Source organism: Equus przewalskii, chromosome 8 (genome assembly GCF_037783145.1).
Source record: "Equus przewalskii isolate Varuska chromosome 8, EquPr2, whole genome shotgun sequence".
Lineage (NCBI taxonomy): Eukaryota > Metazoa > Chordata > Mammalia > Perissodactyla > Equidae > Equus > Equus przewalskii.
This window is the reverse complement of record NC_091838.1, coordinates 50184710-50208010: the sequence shown is the minus strand read 5'-3', so window position 1 is coordinate 50208010 and position 23301 is coordinate 50184710. Positions and strand designations below refer to the sequence as shown.

At 38.8% G+C, this 23301-nt stretch overlaps 2 protein-coding genes across 3 annotated transcripts in view; one reads left to right on the top strand and one right to left on the bottom strand.

The window, feature by feature from the left end:
- The window catches only part of DCAF13 (DDB1 and CUL4 associated factor 13), a 31477-nt gene extending 18621 nt beyond the window's left edge, over positions 1-12856 (bottom strand). The window contains exons 1-5 of the mRNA XM_070630742.1: positions 12416-12856; positions 7124-7323; positions 6439-6546; positions 2644-2733; positions 761-916 (exon numbers count right to left, since the gene is read on the bottom strand). Coding sequence (XP_070486843.1) covers positions 761-916; positions 2644-2733; positions 6439-6546; positions 7124-7323; positions 12416-12485 — 624 coding nt within the window. The 5' untranslated portion in view covers positions 12486-12856. The remainder of the gene's footprint in view (positions 1-760; positions 917-2643; positions 2734-6438; positions 6547-7123; positions 7324-12415) is intronic.
- The window catches only part of SLC25A32 (solute carrier family 25 member 32), a 36200-nt gene continuing 25604 nt past the window's right edge, over positions 12706-23301 (top strand). For both annotated transcript variants that reach the window (XM_008541114.2, XM_008541120.2), the window contains exons 1-2: positions 12706-13165; positions 22139-22289. In XM_008541114.2, the coding sequence (XP_008539336.2) occupies positions 12706-13165; positions 22139-22289 (611 nt within the window). The remainder of the gene's footprint in view (positions 13166-22138; positions 22290-23301) is intronic.

The following is a 23301-nucleotide window of genomic DNA, read 5'->3' as shown; positions in this document are numbered from 1 at the left end:
CTAAAAGCAGCAAAATTACCCTTTCTTTCTGCAGGAAAAGACATCCTTACGGAGTCTTCTGAGCAATGAGTTCACCTATCATTATTAAAAAAAGAAAAAGATCAGGGAAAGATCTGGAGGTCAAGGGCTAGCTTAGCCTTTGGGGCAGCCTCCTTTCCTAAGTTCAGACCTAAATAAATGATAAGTAGTGGCCAATCTCCAACTCTCCCCTTAGACTTGGAAAGAATTAGGAATCACAATTCAGACTTCTGAGCAAAGAAAAACGTAACTGTAACTAATTATCATGTGGTACAATAATAATCGTGCATATTATTATGAAGCATTGGTGCCCCTGTCACTTACAAATAATTAGAGAAAACAATGCTCAGTGATCCTTTTGACCTCCAGGAGAGTTAAGAAAAATTAACTTTTTCCTAAAGATACAATGATGTAATCTGAGGAACATGAGTGTTGAAGGCACGAGTAAAACTGAAGTTTCACAGCACAGTCTTTGCTTCAATTCCACCCCCAGGAGCACATGCCCACACCCTCCTCTAACGGTGCTTAACACTGGAATATGCGACTAAACTGTGGGCAAGTACGTCGAGATTTGACCAAGGGTATCAGAACTCAGATATAATTTGGAAAACTGACCAAATGCCAGAACACCATTAAAACTCAGAAAATTCTTATATCACATTCAAAAGTTTCCTAAACAGAACTGAAGTTATTAAATAATAAGGAAACAATAAGCAGAAAATATTTCAAAAAGGAACATTACCTCAATTGGGTTAAATTTAACACTACTTATACTGTCAAATCCCCAGGTCATTGAACATATAGGATTGGTTCTTTGTTCATCCCAAATGTCTACTTGCTGTCCACATGTGGCAAAAACAGCTTCTTTCCAGTGATGATCAATTCCTGTGTACACTGTCTTTGAAAGCAAAGAGGTTGTTATAGACGGGTCTTTTCATTACTATTTCAAATCTACAGGATGATATTTCAAATATATTTATCTCCATTCTCATTTTTTTTTGAAAAAAATCTCATTCACAAAGAAACTTCTTTGAAGCCGTTTCTTAAAGGAGAAAACAGCACTATAACGAGTGATGTTTCTTATTACACACTGTGGGAATAAAGAAAAATGGTAACATGGGATGCATTTAATTAAGTCTGAATACATGTCATTGAAGTAATTTTTATTTTTATTTTGTATGTTGTTATTTTTTTTGGTGAGGGAGATTGGCTCTGAGCTAACATCTATAGCCAATCTTCCTCTATTTTGTATGTAGGACGCCACCCACGGCTTGATGAGCAGTCTCCACCAGGGATCCAAACCCACGAAACCCAGGCTGCTGAAGCAGAGTGCGTGAACTTAACCACTATGTCACCGGGCCAGCCCATGACGTAATTTTTAAATCATCATTGGGTATTGAAGGATCTTGGAACCAATTAATGAAATGCAAAGGCAATTTCTAAAAACCTTCCTTCAACATTTAACACATGAAGTACTGATTCCCAGGGCAGAAACACAGACACTAACAACTGAATTAAAATTTAAAGGGAGAAATAAAATTGGTGAAGGCGATTGCTAATTTTGTTAAAAGCAACAAAATCTCATAAATTTGCTATTATTCACTTAAAATATGTGATTAACCTATTTAGGTCCAGATTATAGTCTGCTTTTGTACCATACGTTAAAAAAAATGTTTGCAAAGTAAATTAAAGGGAAATATTTAGCCAACACTTAAAGCTTTTAGGAGCTCTTAATGGCATCAGAAGGTTTCTAATTGTTTTCTATTCATGAAGGCAAGTCCTACAAACTTTTCCACAGTAAGAATTAATCACCAACACCACAGAGACAGAGGTAAGACTAAGTATCTCAAAAGTCTTTTGGAACACCTAGAGAAAACACATCTAAAAAAGACAAAACCAACTTTGCTTTAGGAATTACTAATTTTTTACCACCTGCAAATGATTTCCCTCTCATACTCATACCCCACCCTTTAAGAACATTTAGAATTTTTGAAACCCAAAAAAGCAGACCCTAAATATGTACTAACTATAATACTGAAATGAAAAAATGATTTGGAAAACGCATACATTTAAAGATTAAATCTAATTTTTGAATTTCGCTTAATATCAAAATATAAGCAGTCTAAAGCATGGGTAGGCCAAACATTCTGATTTATACTTAAAATATAACTAAACCATATCATCTGATTTGCAGAATAATGTAAGAAACATATATGGGATTTATACAAAAAGCATCATCTTATTACATTTCTTCATTTCCTAAAGGATTCTTTCAAGAAAGAAATTCTGAGCTTTGTCTAAGATCTATGATGATAAAAGTCAGATAGAAGCCGAAGTGCTATTTTTTCCTAATGTTTTACCTTATAGACTTCTCCCCATGGCCTTGCTATAGGAAATGTTTTATTGCATCCTCTAGCTAAAAACAGAAATAGAACTCTATAACAATGAACAATGAAGAACTGTTCAAATTCTTTGACTGCAAAAGACCTTAATTGCATTAAATATTGCTTAAATTAGGTCAATTATTACAACCTAAAATCTTTCTTTTTTACCTCTTTTTCTGAAATTAAAATTATAAAATAATTTTAAGTAAAAGAGAAGAATTTTAATAGACAAAGTATGTACCTTTCCTAATATTGTATGCAATGGTTCTTCTTCTTCTCCAAAGCCTGGTCCATCCATTTTCCACTGCTTCACAGTTTTGTCATCACCGACCTAGAAATATTTATGATGATGATGATAAAGAACAACAGTTATAAATTATAAGCTTGCCAACATATACAAATTACCAACATCTCCAGCTTTAAAAATAACACATACTGTATTCTTCCAGGATCATATTTATTGATGCATTTATATCTTACGTTGTTAAAGATTTATGACACACACATACAGTATATAAAATTAAAAATAAAAGAGTATGAGTAGAGCAAAAGAAGAATAAGAGTAGGAACAAATTTAGGTCATAAATATGGCAAAAAATGCTTATTACCATAAGGATAGCATTTCAAATTAAAGAGAAAAATGGATTGCAATACAATGGTATTGCAATATCAGGTTAATCATTTAGAAAGTTGAACCAATTGGACGTCTGGTATAAAAAATAAAATTCTAGATAATTTTAAATGTAAAAAATGAAATAAACATGAAAATATTAGAGGGAAGGCATTTTTATAATCGTGGCAAAGATAAAGTCCTTCTTTGCATGACACAAAACTCCAGAAACTATTAAGTTGGCGGTTTTCAGACTGTGAACTGCAGACCTCTGTAGGACCCTGAGAACTTTTCAGGGGTCCACAAGGTCAAAGCTATTTTCATAATGTTAGTAAAGACATCATTTGCCTTTTCACTGTGCTGACAGTTGCACAGATGGTAAAAAGGCCATGGTGGGTAGAACGGCTGGCACCTTAGCCCAAATCAAGGTGAGGTAACAAACTAGGGTCATTTAGACTTGGGAATGTGGCAGATGTGTTCCAAATATTAGGTGAAATAAGCTGCAAAACAATGCATAATATAACCTGGTTTGGAGTTAAAAATATAAAATAATCATATACGTGATGCTGAACAATTGTATATATACCAAAGCACTAGTTTTAACTGAAAGAAGAGTTACAGGATACATTAACTTTCTGTTTTTTGTACATTTCTATATTCTATACAATCCACATTGACATTTTAAATAAAAATATTAACAAAGACATGTATTTATCTATGGGAGGAGTGTAAATTTAGCTCCTCTCTTGCAGCAAATTAAAAAAGAGAAACCCTTCCCACAAAACAATTCACACTGCCCATGACATTAGAATAGATAAATGATTAGGAAAGAAGTTTTGATATTAAGGTCAGACAGGAATTTCTTCTGTTGAGAATGCTAATAAATAGAACCCTTAAGAACATATTTATAATAGACTAAAAGTATTAAACAGGGTTTTATCTTATTAACAACGCGGTGGCTGAGCTACTGGCATCAGACCAAAACAAAATTCTGGAAACACAATTCTACTGGGAGCCAGTAAGATGTAATCTAGGTACTGAGGTCTTGGCTGATCTGGCTTGACTCAATGAAATATGTCAATATTCTGGAAGACAGGATAAATCGTCATTGAGCACGCCCTCCCTGAAGACTCTTTCTTTCAATGAAGTGTCTGATAAATAGTGTCTGAAGCTCAAGACTGACCTTGCCTGTAAACGACTAAGCTGCTCTATACACTCTATTGAGTAGAAGCCTTAGTAGACTATCCATCCTGAGAAACGTTCAACAACGTTCCACAGAAATGAGGAGCCAAACAAGACGTGCCTGGCTAGACTACCTCACCTCCAGACTGAGGAAGCCAAAGAACCTGATGGTACCACGAACTGGGATATCAGGAATACTATGAAATTTAGGTAATAAATGTTTATCTTTTCCAACATTGTATATTAAGTATTTTTTGAAACATTAAGTGCTGAAATTATGCCAACAAGTAGTTTTCACGTGTGTCTTATCTCTACTCATGCAAACATTACTTAAAAAATACCTGAAGAAAAGGAGAAATGAATAGTGAATACAAAACATTTTCAGCCTTCATTTATTATAAGCATTAAAAAAACAGTAAAACCTCTGGTTGGGATATAACCAGAAGAATAACCAACTGGAAGAAGTTTAGCTGTAGTCTGCTGCAACTTCCCACCCAATTCCTTCCACAACATACAGTATACAGGGTCCTGAGCTCGTCTGCACCCCTCTAGTGAGAAGCAACTAAATACTTTTGCAAAGTAGCCTACTTTGGTTTTTGACAGCAAATAGCTTTTTCCTGATACCAAAATCAAATCTTTTAACATTAACATCGATTCCTAATGCTCCTTTAGGAAACAACAAATAAGTCTATTTCCTTTTCTACATGACCATCTTTCAAATATTTAAAGGCGGCTATCCCTTCCCTTTATTATTCCCTTGCAGTCTGGCTTTTGCACCCAGCACGCTACACAACCGGTTCTTTAAAAAATCACCAGTTCTTCTAGCCCTCTAGAGTTGAGTTTTCTCATTTCCTAGAGTGGGGGCATTCACCAAGGCTATTTTCCTGACAGCTCTGTATTTCTACATTTTCCCTCTCATTTTCCCCCAGTGATGCCACACAATGACTTCAATCATTCTGTACTGATGATGCTAAGTTTAGCTCTGACTTCCCTCCTGAGCCGCAGACTCTCACCTGTAAAGGTCCGATAGACATCTTCACTTGAATAGCCCATTGGCAGTCCCGCTCATCACACCATACCCTTCCCATTCCCACTCTCTCCTAAACCTGCTGATACTCCTGACTTCCTCATTTCTGTGATAGGAGCCACTATCTTCCTAGGCACGCCTCAGTTGTCAAGCCTATCAAACCTCAAAAATGTTTTTAAACCTAAGAACTGCTTTCCACTATTTCACTCCCCAGTGTTGACTCTTATTACTGCTTACTCATATTATTAAAATAGCCTCCAAACTGATCACTTACTGCTGTCAAATTAATCGTCTCAAAGCACAGTTTAGATTCTGTCATTCCTGTTAAAAAACTTTCAATGCACTCGAACAGATATTTGTACACCAATGTTCATAGGAGAATTATTCACAAAAGTCAAAAGGTGGAAAAGAACCCAAAAGTCCATTGATAGCTGAATGCATAAACAAAATACGGTATATACATATGGATTATTATTCAGTCTCAAAAATGACAGAAATCCTGACACATGCTACAACCTGGATGAACCTTGAGAACACTATGCTAAGTAAAATAAGTCAGACACAAAAGGGTAAATATTACATGATTCCACTTCTATGGGTACCTACAATGGTCAAAATCCATAGAGACAGAAAGTAGGACAGTGGTTAACAGGGGCTGGGGGCAGGGGGGAGCAAGGAGTTACTGTACAATGGGTACAGAATTTCAGTTGGGAAGATGAAGAAGTTCTGGAGATGGATAGTAGTAATGGTTGCATAACAACGTGAACATGCTTAATGCCACTAAAATGTACATTTACAAATGGTTAGAAGGATAAATTTTATGTTATGTATATTTTACCACACATACACACACAAATCCTTCAATGATTTAATACTGCCTAACAAATGAAGTACAAATTATTCATCCTTAGCACTGAAAATCCTTCAGAGTAAGCCAAAATACCTTTCTAGCCTCATTTTGCATTAATCCCACTTCTCAGTGTTCTATAAATATTAGTTCAATAATATGTTAAGCAATTTTTATAAAAAAATCAAAAAGTATCAGGAAAGCTAGATTACATAAAGAAAACTAGTACTTTTCAGGGTTTTAGTAAGTTATTTTGCATTCTGAAACTCCAAAAGGGCCCTGGAACAAATAAATGAACTCAGAAAATATTCAACTAGCTCAGTTCTATACATGTTGAAAAGAGTTAATGACTTAATTGCGTTATACTTACAGTAAAAAAAGAAGTCCCACAAAAGCGAGTGCATATTCCTCGTACAAAACCTTCATGGGCTTGTAGTGCACGGATACATTTTCGTTTAGTCAAGTTCCAAATTCTAACCTATGATAAAGCATACCAGGAAATTTCAGTGAACTACAAATATAAAATATTCAGGCGCCGGAATAGCACATTCCAAGAAAAATAAATTCAACACTCAAAAGCCTACGAATCTCCCTACCAGACAGCTAAAAACAAAACCCTCTGAATTAAAATAATGCAATGTATATGGATAAGTATATCAACAAGCAGAAAATTCAATCTGTTAAATATCTATTGATTCTAGTTTAAAGTGTTTCAAAGCTTTCTTTCCTTGCTAGAGTGGGAAATAATTAAGTGTTGAATCATTAACAACATTCTCTGTGCAAACACCTCACACTTAAAATATCTTTACTGTAAACATAACTTATTATTTATGGTCAAATTGAGCCTTAGGCTACTACATTTTTAATTTCTTAGGTTTAGATAAGAAATTAAAGTTATTAATTCAAACAGAATTTAGTTTTGAAATTAAAAGCAAACAAGACATAGAAAAATGAAATCAAACCAATTAAAACCCACAGCAACTCAAAACTAAAGGAAGAACATTTCTAATATACATATTTTTAGTTTAAAAGATTTAGTTTAGAATGACACTTGCCTCTCCATCACATGCCCCAGAAAGGACAGTAGCCAGGCTCTTTGGATGCTTTGCCAAGCAATTGACTCCATCTCGGTGACCATCCAGGGAAGCAAGGAATGGCTTTGCAAATACTCGTTCCAGTTTGGTAGCATTTAAAGCTCTCATGTATTCTCGTGGGACCTCAAAAGGATGTAAGGTAGGATCATAGTTTCTTGGAACTGAAATAAGAATGACTCCTCTTAGCAAAATAATTCACATTTAATATTTCCTGTGTTCTTCCTCAGCTTACCATTCAATTTCTTATTAAATAACCCTTTATTAGAGACGCTGTTCTATTCCTAAAACTGTGAAGAATACAAAAGTAGAAAACCTGGGAGCTGGCCTGGTGGCTGAGTGGTTAAGTTCGCGAGCTCCGCTTCAGTAGCCCAGGTTTTCACCGGTTTGGATCCTGGGCGTGGACATGGCACCGCTCATCAAACCATGCTGAGGCGGCATCTCACATACCACAACTAAAATACACAACTATGTACCGGGGTGGAGGGAGGTGTGGGGAGAAAAAAAGGAAAAATAAAATCTTAAAAAAAAAAATAGTAGAAGACCTTTTGTCCAGAAACCTTTCCAAAATTACCAGAAAATCATAGAATGCACACATCTTGCAAAATAAGGAGACTTGATATATACATACGACTTTTCCTTTTCTATGTCCTACTACACTCTTCAACAGGGTTGTAAGCTTTCACGGGCAGGGCTTCCGCTACATTCTTCATTTGTACTCCTCATGCCTAGCAGAGCGCCTAGCACAAAACAAGGGCACAATACACGTTTGCCTGACTGAACTCTAAGCTCCTGTGGGGCAGGGAACACTATCAATCTACAGTGCTAACAGTACTGCACTGACAGGCACACAATGTGGTGGTTATGATTACAGCTACTATTTATCGAGTACTTTCCATGTTTATTTGCTTACTTAAAAAACACAGAGAGTCTACCATGTGCTGGGCACTGTTCCAAATACCTTATATTAACTCATTTAAACTCCACAGCACCCTCTGGGTTAAGTTCTATTACTATCTTCCACTTTATAGATGGGGAAACTGAGGCACAGAGAGGCAATCTGCCTATGAAGTGATGGAGCCAGATTCAAACCAAGGTAGTCTGGCTCCAGAACCCATATTCTTAACTATTATGCTATGCTGCCAAACATCTTGTCTCAGTTAATAATTATGCTAGGAAATAATTCTAAACTCACATGTCTAAAATACCCTCAATGTCTAAAAGTAAATGCATCTTCTTACCCCATGCCTTCAGCCTGCTGTCTCTTCTTTCTCACTCCCTGTTAACGGTACTACATCTCACATTCAATCAAGTTCAAACGTTAGTCATTCTTACGTATTCCATCTTCCACATTCCCCAATGCCAAAACTTTAAGTCCTACTTCTGTTGTCTTCAAAATACTTATTTATTCTTCCCTTTCTTTTCCTACTTCTATAACTTAGTTCTGGACCTTATTACTTTATACTTAGACTACTGTAATACCATCCTACTCTATTTGGTGGCAGTTTACACTATTATCAGATTAATCATCCTAAAACACAGCTTTTTTACATGTCACTCCCACGGTCAAAAACTTTCAAAGGTTCCCTATAGTGGTAGTCTGCAAACTCCTTTGATTGTGTGCCCCATTAGTAACAGAGTTTTTGAGCAGGCTTCTCTCCCTCAACATACACATATTTATTTAGTGACAACACATGACTAAAGATGCTTGTTTAAAAAAAAAAACTCAATTTAACAATATGATAGAGTGATTCAAAGGTTTCAACTTTAGTTTATTTTAATCTTTGGTTTTAAGCGATATCATAGCTGAAAAAGACACAGGCAGAACTCACTTGTGCACAGTACCATGTCATTGGGACCACAGGCATACTGAAACCAATTTCCCGTTTTGCATGGTTTTGAGGTAACACGTGACTTCAGTCACTGTAAACCTCTCGAAGAGTGGAAGTGGTTCACTTAAAAGCGTAAAAAGTTAGGACTGCCCGTACAAGCAGATCCAAAGAGAATACAAGAGTTGGCTATGTCTAGTATATTTAATTTTCAGTCCCATCTACCAGTTTTGCAAAGGTTATTTCTGAAGTATGTCTAGAAAATTTCCATCTACTCTGATGTCAATAACTGTTCTTACAACTATTTGGCATTTTAATAATTTTAACCTTGGGGCCAGCCCTGTGACCGAGTGGTTAAGTTCGCGTGCTCCACTTCGGCAGGCCAGGGTTTTACTGGTTCGGATCCAGGGCGCGGACATGGCACTGCTCATCAGGCCATGCTGAGGTGGCATCCCACAGGCCACAAGTGGAAGGACCCACAACTAAAAATACACAGCTATGTACCGGGGGGCTTTGGGGAAAAAATGAAAAATAAAATCTTTAAAAATAATAATAATTTTAACATTAAAATTATCAACATGAAAAGTATTTTTTCATTAAAATTAAAAAATAAACAAGGTAGATCATTTTCTTTACCAATTTTTTTATATTGGCAAAAATGAATTCTTACACATGACACTTTCATCATTTTCAGTACAAAAATTTTTAAATGATGGAAACATTTCCAAATACATTTTCAAAATGATCTCTCCATAGTACAAGATTTTTTGAAAACTAATCACTTCCTCACTTACCATTCATCATTAAAATGGACCTTAAAGTAGCAAGTTACATATTTTTTATTTTTAAAATAAAAACTTCTACCCAGTCTTCATAGCCACAAAAAGTTTAGCTAATTTTAAAAATGCTTAATTCATGGCTACATTCCACAGCTCTTCTAAGAACTTTACAACGATATTATCTCTGCAGGAAAAAAGATTTTCATGGTCCATCTCCTTAACCTTTCAAATTATTATAAAGATTCTATTATTTGAAATAACAGAATTCCCCAACAAATGTCAACTGTAATATGCTGCAATATTCTGAAGGCAGAAGCAGGCACACCTTTGTCAACCCTCCAGTCTTTTCTTGGGATACCTCAAGTACCACAGAAAGCCTGTGACTATGTATTTAATGTATAGCTAAAATGAGGATGTCAGTAGCAATGCAAGTTTTATGAAAGTAAAGATTATTTCTTAATATAAGAAACATAAATTGAAGTATTCATTGTTTTTTTCCATTCTGCAATTGACAGCCTCTTCATTTTAGAGACCTCTGACCAATGCAAGGATGTTCAAGCTCCTTTCTGGTCTTCCACAATCTGATCTCAACCTACCTCTTTAGCTTCAAGTAGTACGTTCTGAAACTTAGCTCCAGCCAAACTGGTTAGTCACTGTCATCTAAAACTGCCTTGCAATTTCCGACTCTTGAGCCCTTGCAGAAGCCATTTCTTCTACCAAGAATGTACTCCAATATTCATCCTATTTAAACCCTATGAATCCTTTAAAAATATCCAGCTTAAATCTCGTGTCTTCTATAAAGCTTTTCAAATCACCACAATCATGCTCCCCTCTAAATTCATACAGTCAACAATAGACATTCAATAAATATATATGGAGCACCCGCCATATGCCACAAGAATATGAGGATATCACAGCTAACAAACTTATGTCATATATTTATGTAGGCTGTTCTCACAGATCTGTATGTTAACCAGCTGTGTCAGAAGTGCCAAAGGAGTTTTAAAAATACAGATTCCCAGATGCCCACCTTGGTTTTACGAATCAGAATACTCAAATAAATATCTGAATACTGCACAAAATTTACAAGGAAATATCACCTAACCAAGATAAGGATGAAAGGACAAAGGAAGATAACAAACGTCTTTCTAATTTTATGTTTTACAGAGCTCCAATACTTCTATTTTTCCATTTTGCTATCCATTAACACGTCCATCAGAAAGCATAAAGAAATTGGTAGATGTTATAGAAAATAAGACCCTTAACAAGATCAGATGACTAATAACCTAACATTGAGATTCTATGACGAGTCAATCACTCACTCATTCCTTCACACAGACATTTATGAAGCTCCTACCATGTGCCAGGTGCTGTCTAAAGACACTGTATATAGAAATAGACACGATTCTTCCCCTCTGTAAGCTGTCTGATGGGAAAGACTGATAATCAAAATAATAACCATGAGACAGTAAGATAAGCACTCTGATGTTAGTGTAAAAATATGTGATAAAGCATAGAAGAAAGATGCTTAAATGGGGGTGGAGGGTATCTGCAGGAGATAAGTATGGAAAAATTATTGTCCAGAAAAAGCTTCCCAGAGGATGGAGAGAAATTGGTAAAGGTGTGTGCCACAGGACGCCTGAAAGAAAATGTCTGAAATGCACTGAGATTCGCAAGGGCAAATGCAAGCTGTTTGCGGGTAAAGCATCGACTGGTGAAACCAGAGAAGATGGGACCAGGTTCAAGGAGTAGGGATGATGTCAAGTTCAAGCGACATAACCTAATTCATATTTTAGAAACTTTACTGTCTTGTTAGTTAACCTGTAAACATGTTTTGAGTAGAGGTCATATATTTACTCCTTAGCAATGCTCACACATATGTTGACAACCTCTACTACTCAATCAAAATAGCGAAATACTGTTCCAGCCTCATCTTCTATCACTCATCCTTTACTCAAACTCCGATAACTTGACCCTTCTTTTATGCCTTAAGTTCATCCTTGCCTTAAGGCCTTTGAACTTCTTATACTCTTCATTCAGAATACTCTGTTCACATATGGTTGGTCCCTCGTCATTTTAGATATCACAAGCTTTAATTCACAAGCAGTCAACATGTTAATAGGGGAATAGACTAGTAAGGATAAATAAAACTCAATTTCATTTTATCCATTCTCAATTTCAACTGTTGATAAGAGAAAACTGATGGCTTTAGGTTTCACCTATGTCTCTTCCCACATCTAGAAGTATGTAATTTTAAGTGGTAAAGTGGCCACAAGTTAGAGCAGCAGGAAGGCTTAAAGAAGCCTATTTCATTGTTAAATCCTTCAAAATATGAGTTTGGCTCATTCAAGTTCCGCTTTTCCACAAGAGGAATCCAAGAACAATGAGAGAGCAGCACCTGGAAGCCAGGAGGCGGAAGCATTCCCCAGAGAGCTAACTTTTCCATTTACCACTAGGGCAAGTTCTTAGAAAAAGGACCTGAAGAGAAGTCCACTACCCAGTCCCGCAACGGCCTTATCCACCAAAGTCTGCCTTGGCGAAATGAACAGGGAAAGAACGAGACTGAAGTGCCAGTCTCCCCGCAGCTTTACTCAGTGGAAGCTGAGGCCAGACCCAAGGCTGGCGGCCTCCCTCCCAACTTGTCTCACCTCTCTGTAAATCCAGCTTGGTTTCGCGGACATAGTTGTCCGGGTTCCGGCTCAGCATCTTTACCTTCATCTTGGCTGTCGGCTCTCCCCGATTCCACGAGCCTTTCTCTCTGGGCTTGGGTTACTTCCACCTCCTCCGGCACATGCCACTTCCGCTTCTTCTAGGCTGCTTCCTGTCACGTGACTTCCACGGCGTGGAAACCGGCCGCTTCAGTTGGACCTTGCGGCGCTTCATAGTTTTGCGGACAGAGGTTGCCTGGGGGCGGTTCTTCAGCGGTGCTCTCCCGTGCATGTCCCTCTGCCGGTGCCGGCCACCGCGGCGAGCCAGGCAGGCGGGGACTCGGCGGCGGCGGACGCCCCGCCTCCGCGCTCTCCGCCGGCGTGCCCTACGCCTGCGCTGCTCTCACGCTCCTTCTGCGCCGCGGTCTCCGCTCCGTTCCTGTGCCCCGGCGTCTGAGGCCGCGCACCGGTCCCGGAAGTGGGCTCGCGCCCCGCGGTTCCGCTTCAGAGCGGCGACCGTCGCCACGGTGGCGGCCACTGCATCTCGTCCCACCTCCGCCGCCCTAGGCGCGGTGGTGTCAGCGGGCCCCGAGCCTATGACGGGCCAGGGCCAGTCGGCGTCCGGGTCGTCGGCGTGGAGCACGGTATTCCGCCACGTCCGGTACGAGAACTTGGTGGCGGGCGTGAGCGGCGGCGTCCTGTCCAACCTCGCGCTGCATCCTCTTGACCTGGTGAAGATCCGCTTCGCCGGTAAGAGCCCGCTCAGACCCTGGGTTCCTTCTTGCTGTCACCCCGAATTGGGGGATAAAGACGCAAAAGGAAGCCTTGCTCTCCTCTGCGTCTTCACACTGCCAAGCGAGCATTGAAGAAGATGCTGTCTTTCCGGGCACACCTGGAACTAGATTTGAGGGAAGGGAGCCTGGTGAAAGGGTGTGGCCGCCGTCACCCCCGTTCCCCATTTTAAGGGATGGAGAGAAAAGTCTGAGACAAGTCGTTATTGGTGTAGACTGTGGGACTCAGAGCCTGATTTGTAAAATAAAAAAGAGATTGTCACACTTTAGGGCTCAGCCCTCACACGTGCAAAGCATTCACCCTTGGAGGTACTTTGAAATCTTAGGGTAGCCACGTGTTTGGCAGCACGGCCAAGGGGAAAAGGCAAGTGCTTGGGTAGGTGTAATCTTCAGCAGGTAGTTAGGAATAGGTTTGGGATGGGATTCTCTTGTTTTTTGGCGTCTATAGTGTGGTACAAGGTCCTGTGAAGTAATAGGTAGCTAGAATCCAAATATTATTTTGTTTTTTATTTAGGTTTATCGAATTAAGTGCATTGAGTTAAGTGAATTAAGTATACTAAAATTAAAGTACTTTAGAAGTTAAACTCAACAGTAAGTTCTGGAAAAGATAGTGTTGAAGAAGGTCTTTGATCATTTTACTTGTAAACTGTTTTCTACCATTTTGCTTTTCTTATTGCTACAAGTTAAGTTCTGCCTTGAGAATTAGATCTGGAGAAGTGGTTTATTCTTAAGGAGTCAGATTAATTCTATTCACCTGATAGATCTTGTTCTTGTAATGTCTGTAGACTGCTGTATGGGGTACAGAAGAACCTAAACAAAGTTCTTGTCCTCAGGGAACTTACAGTTTTAATTGGGGCTTGAGACTTAGTCATATAAAACGTAATTCTAGATAACATAAAATGAAGGGCAAAATGGAATAAATCCAAACACCAAAATATGAGTAGTGGTGGAGCATCAAGAAAATTATAAACTGCTGATGGCCAGATGTATCTGTGCCTGTAAAGGTTGCATTAGATCTTGAGGTTCCCCAAAGAAGGAGCAATATTTTGACAGCCAGAGAGGACGCAAGAAGGAAGGATTTTCCTATGAAGGAAAAATCAGCAAAAATTATTCCCTGGAAGAAAACCCACAAAGGCGTATAATTTCCGTGGAGTTTATGATGCATGCACAAATAGAAATTACGATGCATTTACTAGGAGCAAGGCAATGCACTAAGAGCTGTATATGCATTATCTCATTTACTACTCTGAACAAACCTGTGAATTTATTATCCCAGTTATACAGATGGGGATAATAGAAATTGAGTAACTGGCCCAAGTCACAAGTTTGTAAAGGTAGATCTGGGATTTGAACCCAAGTGGTCTGACCCTAGAACCTTCTGGCACTTAAGCACTGACCATACTACCTCTAGGAATCTCTAGTATACAGCATCTTGAACATGAAGAAAAGAATTCTGGACTTGGCTGCAAGTGCAGGCCTGTATGACTTGGTGTCTCCCTTCAGCATTTTGTCCAGGAGCAGAAGAGGTGACAGTTGAGATGATCATTGAGGAATAGTGTCGTTGGCGTAATGAGTTTAAGACAATGCTGTGAAGCAGACCGTGCCTGAAGAAAGGGAATTCTTGGTACCTGAGAAGATTGGCAATGTTAATGAAATGAGGAGAGTGTTAGGAGACCAGGAGGACTAAGGTGACAGATAAAGTGATTGAGATTGGGTGGGAGGACAAAATTAAAGATCTAGGAGTCAAAGCAGGACTTTGTAATAATAAAGTGCGGCTGTGAAATGGTCATAGGAAAGAGGGAAGTTTAGGAAGATGAGTAACTGAAATCAAAATAGTTGATTGGCCATCAGCATTAATGCTGTAATTTTTGTGCTTTCATAAAATTTAAGCCCTTGTAATAAAATTGTAATATCTCATAACAGGAGGTGTTAGTCTTGAATGTACCGTTAAACGTAACCTGGAATATTTCAGTGAATTCAGGTATAAATTGGAACTTGAAGGTATCCAGAGTGGTAGAAAGATTAGCAATCATTTCACGTGAGAAGTGACTGGAGAAATTAGTTTAGTGCAGGGGTAGGAGGTTACTTAAGGTATTGAGAAAGCTGCCATGTGGGAAAGGAAGCTGCCTTATTGAGGGTTGATCTAAAGGGCAAACAGAGGTTGGGCAGAAATTACAGAGAAGCAGAGTTTGGCCTGGCAAAGTGGTGGTGCTCAGAAATGAAACTGGTGATGACTGGAAGTGGTTCAGAGGTTGGATGACAGAAGTTAGAAGATATTTCTGTATTGTGTGGAAACGTCAGATGAGGTGATTGTTGAGGCCCCTTCTAACTTTAAGATGTAATTTTAAGTCATCAAGAATGATAAGAGAGACAGAGCCCCAACAAAGAAGAATGTGAATCAGGTGTAAAAATAGTAATTTTCGAAAATAACCTGAAAACCCAATAATCCATAAGTTGATCGAGGAACCAAAATGTAGAGTCCGGTAACAGGAATGGCAAGTTTTGTATGTATATAGTATTGCAAGACCCAGTAACATAAATAAACTAATACTTGCTATGTGCCAGACATGATTTTAAGGGCTTTATATGTATTAACTCATTTAACCCTTTGTGATTTTTAGAGTTCTATTATTTTTCTCATTTTATGGATGAGAAAACTCAGGCGCAGAGTAATCAAGTAACTGTCTCAGGGTCGCACAGTTAAGTATTAGAATTGGGATTCAAACCCAGGAAGTGTGATTCCATAACATATGCTGTCAGTGTGAAACCGTAAGTGAGTAGTCTGGTATAGCTAAAGGGTAAAATGCTAGGGTTGGAAATGAGAATGATTCCAGAAAGTTAAGAAGCTGCCAGGTTGACACATCTTTTATGCCATGTAAAAATGGAAGCCAGGTCTAGATGCTAGGAATGAGATCAGGGCTAAAGATGTAGAAACCGTAGCACAGGGGTGGTGATTGCAGCTAAGATTGCCTATAAAAATCAACATTTAAAGAATGGGCAGCAGAGAAGGAGGCTGCAAAGGAAATTAGTGGCCAAAGAAGTAAGAGGAAAATCAGGAGAGTGTGGTGTGAAACTAGCCCAAAGAAGAGTGTTTTAGGAGGTAAACAGTGTCAGGTGCTGCTCAAGGGTTAGTAGGAAAGAGAGGACTCCTAAAGTGCACTTGGAGGTCTTTAACTAGAGCACTTGCTGTAATGGATGGGGATCCAAACAGATTGCACTGGAGGTGAGAAAGCCCCTGCTGAGATTGTAGTTCTCTTCCAGAAGCTTAACTGATATGGAGGCACTGTTTAGGGCTTCAACACATGAATTTGGGAGGGAAACAATTCAGTCCCTAACAGGCTCTTGCCCTTCTTTCTCGCCTAATTTCCTACCAAGTCCTTCTCTCCACCAGCTGTACGCTTCAGCTACACCAAATCCCCAGTGTACTCCCCAAAAGTGCCAGGCACTCTGATGCTTCCATGTGTTTGCTCCAGCTGTTGCACTTGTCTAGAGGTAAACCTTTCTCTCCGTTTCCCACAGACAAGTTTCTGATCAATCTTCAAGGCTCTGCCCTAGCATCTTCTCTCCCACTTTCCCTATCACCTGCTGCCTCTCCTCTCTCCCTTCTATACACAGCTTTCATGGTGTTTCCTCTGTGTTCCTATGGCACTTCTTTACCAGAGTGCTCATAACTTTGTAATGTGGTTGCTTGTTTATTTTCCCTTGAAAATTATGTCTTCCTCAGTGTCAGGGTTTGTGTCCTACTTATGTTTATATTCCCCCTTTGCCTGGCAATGATGAGTCAATAAATAGTTTTTCTATCTTTTTATAACATAATATTTATGTACAAATGAATATTTTTCAAAATTAAAGATTTAATCCTAACTTTATGATAAGGTAGATAAGATTATAGTTTTAAGGAAGTATATAGTATGGAATGTTGTTGCCTATTACTGAGATACTTAATACTCCTATGATTAAGTGACTTCTCAAAATAATAGAGAAATCATTGATTCTTACCTATGAAAAGCAAAGATTTTGTGTGTGTGTGTGGTTTGCTTTGTTTTTTACCTCAAGAGAAAATTTGTGTTTTGAGATTATTGAAAGGAAAATGAAAGGTATTTAGAAGAAAAAATTTACACAGGAGAATGAGAAACATAAAATCCAAGGGAAGCACCAGAAAGTTTATAAAGTACACAGCAAAACATATTTTGAGAGCCACTCTGTTACTTGCTTTAAAATTTATTATCTTGTATAAACTTCATAACAACCTGTGAGGTAGGTGATATTTATCCCTGTTTTATACATGAGGATGCTGAAGCTCAGAAAGATTAAGACTGTATAGCTAAATAGGGAAATTGGATATCAAACTCAGTTCTTCTGACAAAGCCTAGTGTACTTTAATCTCGTTTCATGGTGTAACACTGTCAGGTTAATGATGAAGGAAATTGACTTTTCTCCCTTTGCCTGGCTATGGTAAACAGTCAGGGATTCTTTGCCAGGCTCCATTATGCACAGTAAGGTAGTGGCAAGGGGACTGCACTGGGCATGCTGGTATGACTAGTGTACTATAATCTGTATAAATGTTCAGGGGGGCACTTTCAGTATGTATTTGTAACCTTAAATTTATACCTTTTGGCCCATATCAATTCCCCTTCTAATAGTTAATTCTAGTGACATAAGAATTTGTACAAATTGTTGTACAGCATATTCTCTAGAGACCTTTTAATAATAGCAAAATAATGAGAAACAATTCACATGCCAACTAGGGGAGTGATGCTACAAATGAGATTTCAATGAGAGAAAACCATCACGTCATTTTTATAAAATCTTTTACTTTTTGGAAGTCTATTTAATAACAGAGGAATGCCCACAATATACTCTTAAGTAGGGGGAAAAGCAGTGTACAAACTAAGTATAGTAAAATGCCAGTTTTATAAAAATCTAGAGTATAGGGCCGGCCCGGTGGCGCAGAAGTTAAGTGCGTACGTTCCGCTTCAGTGGCCCGGGGTTCGCCAGTTCGGATCCCGGGTGCGGACAAGGCACCACTTGGCAAGCCATGCTGTGACAGGCATCCGACATATAAAGTAGAGGAAGATGGGCACGGATGTTAGCTCAGGGCCAGTCTTCCTCAGCAAAAAGAGGAGGATTGACAGCAGATGCTAGCTCAGGGCTAACCTTCCTCAAAAAAAAAAAAATCTAGATTATAAATTTGGCATTCTCTTTCATTCCATTTCCCTGTAGGAAAAAGAAGGCACATTCAAAATAGGATTATTCTTAGGTGTGGGGGTTGTTTACGAGGACTGTTTACAAAGATGTGAGCAGATCATAGGAAAACCACAAGGAATACTGCAGTATTCTGGGGCTGGAAACAGTCTAGACTGTTGCCACCTGAAGAGCCAAAGGACAAGGGGAGAGAATCGTAGAGGGCCACCTTGAGAGGAACTGTGACCTTGGGTGGAAGAACACAGCCTGCCCAAGGCAACCTCATAGGAAGGGAGCTGGAAGATAAATGCCTGCATCTGTTCTCTTCCATCCCTCTGATCTCCTACTAGGGCTCCCCACTAGTCCAACTCAGCTAGAAGCTAGAAGGCAAAGTCAGGCTTCTGGGGCAGAATGTGATAGAGAGGGGTGGACAGTGGGTCTGGAAAGAAAAACAGAAGATATTCAGGGTATATTAATTGAACAAATATTTATTGAGAGCCTACAATGTACAAAGCACTATGATTGGGGTAGAAATATTGCAGTGAAGAAGTAGTAGTCTCTGCCCTCACAGAGTGTCTTCCTACTGGGAAGCCAGAATAATTGAACAAAAAACTAGTAATTGCAATAAAGTGTTTTATTATGGTAGAGAAAGAATAGGGTGCCAAAGCAAACTTGACCTCATCTAGGGGATAGGAAAGCAATCCCCAAAGGAAGTGATTATTAAACTTGAGACCTGAAAGAGGAATCAGAATTAGCTGTGTGAAGGAGTAGGTGAATGAGAAGACAGAACATTCCTGGCAGACGGAATAACCTCTACATAAGCTTTAAGGTCAGAGACTATATGAGAACTGAAAGTTGTTGAACATTGTAGCATCAGGTGTTTTAAAGTGTAGACTTCAGTGAGCCAGGTGCTTCGCAGGAAGTTCAGTGAGGCAGCATCATTGAATGCAGGGAGAGAATAGACAGGAGACTGAGGCTCTTGGCCGACGTGCGTGATGGAGGGTCTTCTGTACTGTATTAAGGACTATGTTCTTTAGCTTATGGGCTATAGAACAGTTTTAAGTAGGTAAGTCGCTTTTGAGGTGCCTGTTTCTGGGAAGATTACTCAACCTGCAGTGTAATAAGTTGGGGGGAGGAGGGAGTCAGGGGCTGAGGAGCAAAAGTGGAGGCAAGAAGACTAATTTAAATTCTCTTGCTACTTGAGAAATGATGGTGTCCTGAAGTAGGATAGTGATCGTGCGAACTGAGTGATGTGAACAGGTCCAGGAAAGATTTGTGATGCAGAGTCAAAAGGACTTTTTAATTGATAAGAGGATGTGGATGAAGAAAGATTCATGGATGGTCCCCAGTTTTCTGACTTGAGCCTCTGTGTAGATGATAGTGCCATATATTGATCCATCCACAACACTACAATAAGAACAGCTTTGGAAGAGATGGAGAAAAGTAGTTCAGTTTTGGATATGTTCAAGCAAAATATCTAGCTACAACTTTTGTTAGCTGCATATATCTATGTAGATCTGAAGATCAACAAAAAGCTCTGGTCTAGAGATAGAGAACTGCGATTTATATCCACAGACTAAAAAGAAAGGAAATATGCCACAATAAGGGCAGTCGTCTCTGAGTGGTGGCTTTGTGGGTGATTTTTATCTTCTTCTTTATTCCTTTCTATATTTTGTAAAATTTCTACGGTATAGACGTTTTGCTTTTTAAAAAGCCAAATTTTTCTTCTCTTTGCTGAAGAAGATTCTCCCTGAGCCAACGTCCACTGCCAATCTTCCTCTTTTTGCTTGAGGAAGATTCGCCCTGAACTGACATCTGTGCCAGTCAGTCTTCCTTTGTTCTGTATGTGGGTTGCTGCCTCAACGTGGCTGCTGAAGAGTGGTGTAGGTCTGCGCCCGGGAACCAAACCCAGGCCACCAAACCAGAGTGCACCAAACTTAACCAGTAGGCCATGGGACTGGACCCCTAAAAGCCATTTTTAATGATTGTATGCTAGTTTAATATTTATTGCTTGAGAAAAGGTTTTTAAATGTTATTCTGTTTATTTCAGTTGCAGATGTAAAGCATCTGAAAATGTTCTTAGGTGAGGGATAACAGAAATAAATTGACATTTAAAAATCTTTTCCCTAGGGCTGCTTTGTTTTATTTTATTACAAAAGTACTGTGTCATCTTTGTTTACATCCTCTAATTTGTATTGTTGAGTTGTCTCTATCATTCTGTGCTTCCAACCACCCTCTGCTAATCTCATTCCCTGTGGGTAGCTACTATTAACCATATGGAGTGTTTCAGTCCAGTCCTTTTTCTAGGCATACCCTAACATATATAAAAAATACATATGTAGTTGTAGAGGATGATTTAAAAATAAACTAGTATAGGGGCTGGCCTGGTGGCTCAGCGGTTAAGTGCGCACGTTCCACTTCGGTGGTGCAAAGTTTGCCCATTCAGATCCTGGGTGCAGATGTGGCACTGCTTCACAAGCCATGCTGTGGTAGGCGTCCCACATATAAAGTAGAGGAAGATGGGCACAGATGTTAGCTCAGGGCCAGTCTTCCTCAGCAAAAAGAGGAGGATTGGTGGCAGATGTTAGCTCAGGGCTGATCTTCCTCGGAAAAAAAAAAACAAACTAGTATATGCATTTTAGTGAAATCGGACATTTTTCTACATATCTCAATATTTTAAAATGTCTAGAGTAGTCCATATTATAGATGTATCACAATTTGTTTTTAAACATTTCCCTATTGATGGATATTGAGATTGGTTTAGCTTTTCCTGCCACAGAAGATGCTACAGTGAACATCTTTCTATGTGCATCTTTGTAGATTGGGGCTAATATTCCTATAGGGTATATTCTTAGAAATGGAACTGCTGGGTCAAAGGATAATTACATTTAAATTTTTATTAGATACTGTTAAACTCTCAAAAAGGGCATGAAAGTACCTATTTCCCTACACCCTCACCAACACTGGGTATTAACAAACTGTAAAATTGTTTTCAATCTGGAAGGCAAAAAAAAAGCTGCCTTACTTGAATTTGTATTTTATCCATGAAGTTGAACATCTTTTTAATGCTTCTTGGCTATGTGTATTTTTCTGTGAATTGACGGTTCATATAATTTGCCCATTTTTCTTAGGGGCTGTTTGTTGTTTTCTTATTGATTTGCAGATACTTCTTGTATATTAGATATATTAACTCTATACTACAAATATCTTTTTTTCAATATCTTACTTGTAGAGTCTTTTGTGAAATAGAAGTTTAAAGTTATTTAGTCAATTAAGTGTTACCTCTTAAATTTCCAAAACAGATTTGAATTTCCCTTAAGAAACATAACATGTATATAATGTAACTTAGTTTTCACTTTACCTTATTTTATTAATTTAAAACTTTTGAGAGTAAGAAAGCAGTGGAAGGGAAGGATAGTTTTTCTCTTCTGATTTTGGTTGGTGGGGAGGGTAGAAAGAGAATTTCAAGGAAAAAAGTTTACGCTATCCTCCATGTTTTCTTTCCTGCCACTCCTCACGTGGCAGGAGGTTTTATTGAGGGTGTTCAAAGCACTTAGAACTTGGGTAAATTCATGAATATATTAATTTTGAAATATTAAATAACCCTGGAAAATAATTTTCTCTACCTAAAAATGGTTTTATTCTGACTTTATCTCCTTAATATGACCGATTTTGTGATATCTATGTTTATGTGTGATTCAGAACTAGAACTTTGTTCTCACCTAACTTTTTGTATCCTTTACTGCAGTGAGTGATGGATTGGAACTGAGACCGAAATATAAAGGAATTTTGCATTGCTTGACCACCATTTGGAAACTTGATGGACTACGGGGACTTTACCAAGGAGTAACCCCAAATGTGTGGGGTGCTGGTTTATCCTGGGGCCTCTACTTTTTCTTGTGAGTAGATCTAGAAGACTCTACAGTATTGAGTAAAAGGAATTTTTGGTTTTAGTGATTTTTTTACATAGCAGTTGATGAGGCAAGATTTCAGTTCTCTGAATTGGAAGGGTCAGAAATGTCTTATTTCATTCTCTGTCAGCTATTATCAGAGGCATTTGGTCCGGAAGGAAGGTCTTAATAGGAAAAAAGTGAAAAGATGAGATGGAGAAACAGTCTTAGAGAAGCCATTTCTGTGAGATGAATTCAGGAAGATGCCCTAACAAAATACATTTGATTCATAATGAAGTTGGAAAAGCAGAAGAGGACAGATCTTGGGGTCCTCATAAGAACATGTACCACAGGAGATCCCTGTTGAGAACACAAAGTAAAGGCCAGTGCATGGCTGAAAGAGTTTGAGACATGGTCCTTCTTACCTCTTGTTTGACCTGCTCCATCATCTTCTTAGCTCATTCATTTCCTAACTCTTTGACCTGTCGGGTATCATCACCATTTGAAATAACAGCTATTGCATGCTTACTGAAGGAGCCACAGAAAGCAGCTGTGGCAGGCACATTCAACTTACCGAGTGTACAAAGGAACAAAGCATCATCACACTTCAGTGGAGGAGCACCTGCTGCCCAGAGCATGTCTCTGATATTTGAAACTGAATCCATAATGGGGAGGCTTTTCTTTGGGGTTTTTTTGGGGGCGGCAAGGGAGGAGATTGGCCCTGAGCTAACATCTGTTGCCAATCTTCCTCTTTTTTTTTTTTCTCCCTAAAGCCCCAGTACCTAGTTGTATATCCTAGTTGTAAGTCTTTCCAGTCCTTCTATGTGGGATGCTGTCACAGCAGGGCTTAATGAGTGGTATGTAGGTCCGTGCCTAGGATCTGAACTGGCAAACTCCGGGCCACTGAAGTGGAGCACGTGAACTTAACCACTATGCCACTGGGCCAGCCCTTCTTTGTTTTAATAGATAGCATTTTTTAGGAAAATATTAATACCTGTTTTATTTGCCTTTTTCTCTTTTG